Source organism: Pristiophorus japonicus, chromosome 16 (genome assembly GCF_044704955.1).
Source record: "Pristiophorus japonicus isolate sPriJap1 chromosome 16, sPriJap1.hap1, whole genome shotgun sequence".
NCBI classification, from domain to species: domain Eukaryota; kingdom Metazoa; phylum Chordata; class Chondrichthyes; family Pristiophoridae; genus Pristiophorus; species Pristiophorus japonicus.
The window spans coordinates 103446599-103448821 of record NC_091992.1 but is presented as its reverse complement, the minus strand read 5'-3'; the positions used below and the strand labels follow the sequence as shown (position 1 = coordinate 103448821).

General features: G+C 47.3%; 1 protein-coding gene across 1 annotated transcript; it reads left to right on the top strand.

Annotated features, from left to right (window-relative positions):
- The first annotated feature begins 618 nt into the window (after positions 1-618).
- On the top strand, positions 619-2021 carry rasd4 (rasd family member 4). The gene has a single exon (XM_070858194.1). The coding sequence runs from the start codon at positions 834-836 to the stop codon at positions 1458-1460; it is 627 nt and encodes a 208-aa protein (XP_070714295.1). The 5' UTR covers positions 619-833; the 3' UTR covers positions 1461-2021.
- Positions 2022-2223: the final 202 nt, after the last annotated feature.

The following is a 2223-nucleotide window of genomic DNA, read 5'->3' as shown; positions in this document are numbered from 1 at the left end:
CCCCAAACGTTAACTCTGCTTTTCTCTCCAGATGCTGCCTGACCCGCTGAGATTTCCAGCATTTTCTGTTTTTATTTCAGATTCCAGCATCCACAGTATTTTGCTTTTGTTTGGGGTTAGTAATTGGTTGGGAGGTAGGAGACAGAGGGCAGGAATAAAGGGAAAGCAAGGTGGATTGTGACAATGGTATTTCTCAGGGGTCTGTACTGGGGCCTCAGCTTTTTGCCATAGAACACACACCTGTGCCACTGAATTAGATTCAAATCGCATTTGAAACACAGTCCAGAACCAGTAGCCAGGTTGAGATGACATTGTTGAACTTATTAAGCTTCCTTTTCATGTTTTATGAAACTATGGCACCTGTTACCGCCTCGTAGATTCTGTATCATGTTCTATGAGATAATTGCACACTGCAAGGAGCACGCACCGAAATCAATGTCCATGCACACTGCAGCAACTATGTCACGGCGACTCTGCCAGCGAACTCTGCTGCTGAGCAACTGCTGCTAATTTGCCTGTGACACTCTGATTGGAGCAGGGCTGGCAGTGGCCAGCGTCACGGTGGCAGGATGGTTGATAAAGGCAGAGCGGGCGGACCGAGACTCTGAGGCAAGCACTCCGAGCCAGAGGTGTGGGTGTTCGAGGGTCGCTGCTTGAAACTTAGCTTGTGTGCAGGCGCTGCTTCTTGTATTCAGACACAGCGAGGCACAGAAACCCCCCTGAAACATTTCATCTACATCACACACGGAGGGGGGGAAAAATCTCAGCCATTCTCCCGGGACATCAAGTTGAAGAGTTTGCAAAAGTCAGAAGAAGAAAAAACGGACACAATTATGTCTCTGGCTGTGAAAGAAAAGAACCATGTTCGCTTGGTGTTCCTCGGGGCAGCTGGCGTGGGCAAGACCTCGCTAATCCGGAGATTTTTACTCGATACCTTCGAGGCGAAGTACAAGAGGACAGTGGACGAGCTGCACAGCAAGGAGTACGAGGTGGGGACGATGAAGATCAAAATCGAGATCATGGACACCAGCGGCAGCTACTCGTTCCCGGCCATGAGGAAGCTGTCCATCCAGAGCAGCGATGCCTTCGCCCTGGTCTACGCCATCGACAACGCCGAATCCTTCGAAACTGTGAAAAGCCTCCGGGATGAGATCCTCGACATCAAGGAAGATAAATACACTCCGATCGTGGTGATAGGCAACAAGACCGACAACCTGAGTGACAAGCAAGTGTCCAGCGAGGATATCATGTCACTGGTGGAGCTGGAGTGGAACAACCGTTACCTCGAGTCCTCGGCCAAGGACAACGCCAATGTTGTGGAAGTTTTCCGAGAACTCCTGCAGCAGGCCAACCTGCCGAGCCGCCTGAGCCCAGCCCTGAGGAGAAGGCGCGAAACTTTCCCAACAGAGAACAATGCCCGGCCCCCCATGAACAAAACCAACAGCTGCAGCATCTCCTAAAGCCAAAGTCCCGCTCAACGGACTGGCCCCTTCGATTGATCCGATCAAAGAGACCGTTAACCCTCACCAGTTTCTGAACCAGTCACACGGGACCTGTGTGGGAAAGAACACAGTCTCCAAACTGCAGCAAATTGTGCAACTGAACTTTTTACGGTGCTAAGAAAAACTGAAGGAGGGGGGCATCCGTGGCACATCTAAAGCAATCGATTTATTTCTGTTACTATTAATTGCGCTGAATTTTGATTTTTAATAAAGATGCTGATGTTTATTCAGTAAGCGGAACAATTGATGTATGCATTACGGTAAACCCCATAGCAAGTATATGTCAGCCTATCAGTTGTATCTGCATTGATCTAACCACTAGTTGTTTCAAATATAGATTGACCGTACAGCCTGAAAGCTTTGTTTACAGAGTTCAAATCAGCACCATCATTTGCTAATGGGGGCTTAACATTTATTTGCACTTTCATATTATCAGATCTTGATGTTACACTGTTACTCAGAATGCATATTCTTTTGTATTTATTTTATAAAAGCTATAATAAATAAAGACTTTTATCCCGGACAGTTTGCTGCCTCTGATTAATGTAGTCCACTTGCATTCGGCGCATTAGCCTTTTTTCCTGCGGTGGTGACATGGGGTTCCCCCAGTACAACTTGACATCCTGTGACCGCACAATTGAAACACACCGTGCTTCAAATTTAGTATGTTGGTGTGACAACTGAAGTCCTCTTCTGAAAACACATCATCAATAAAACTCAA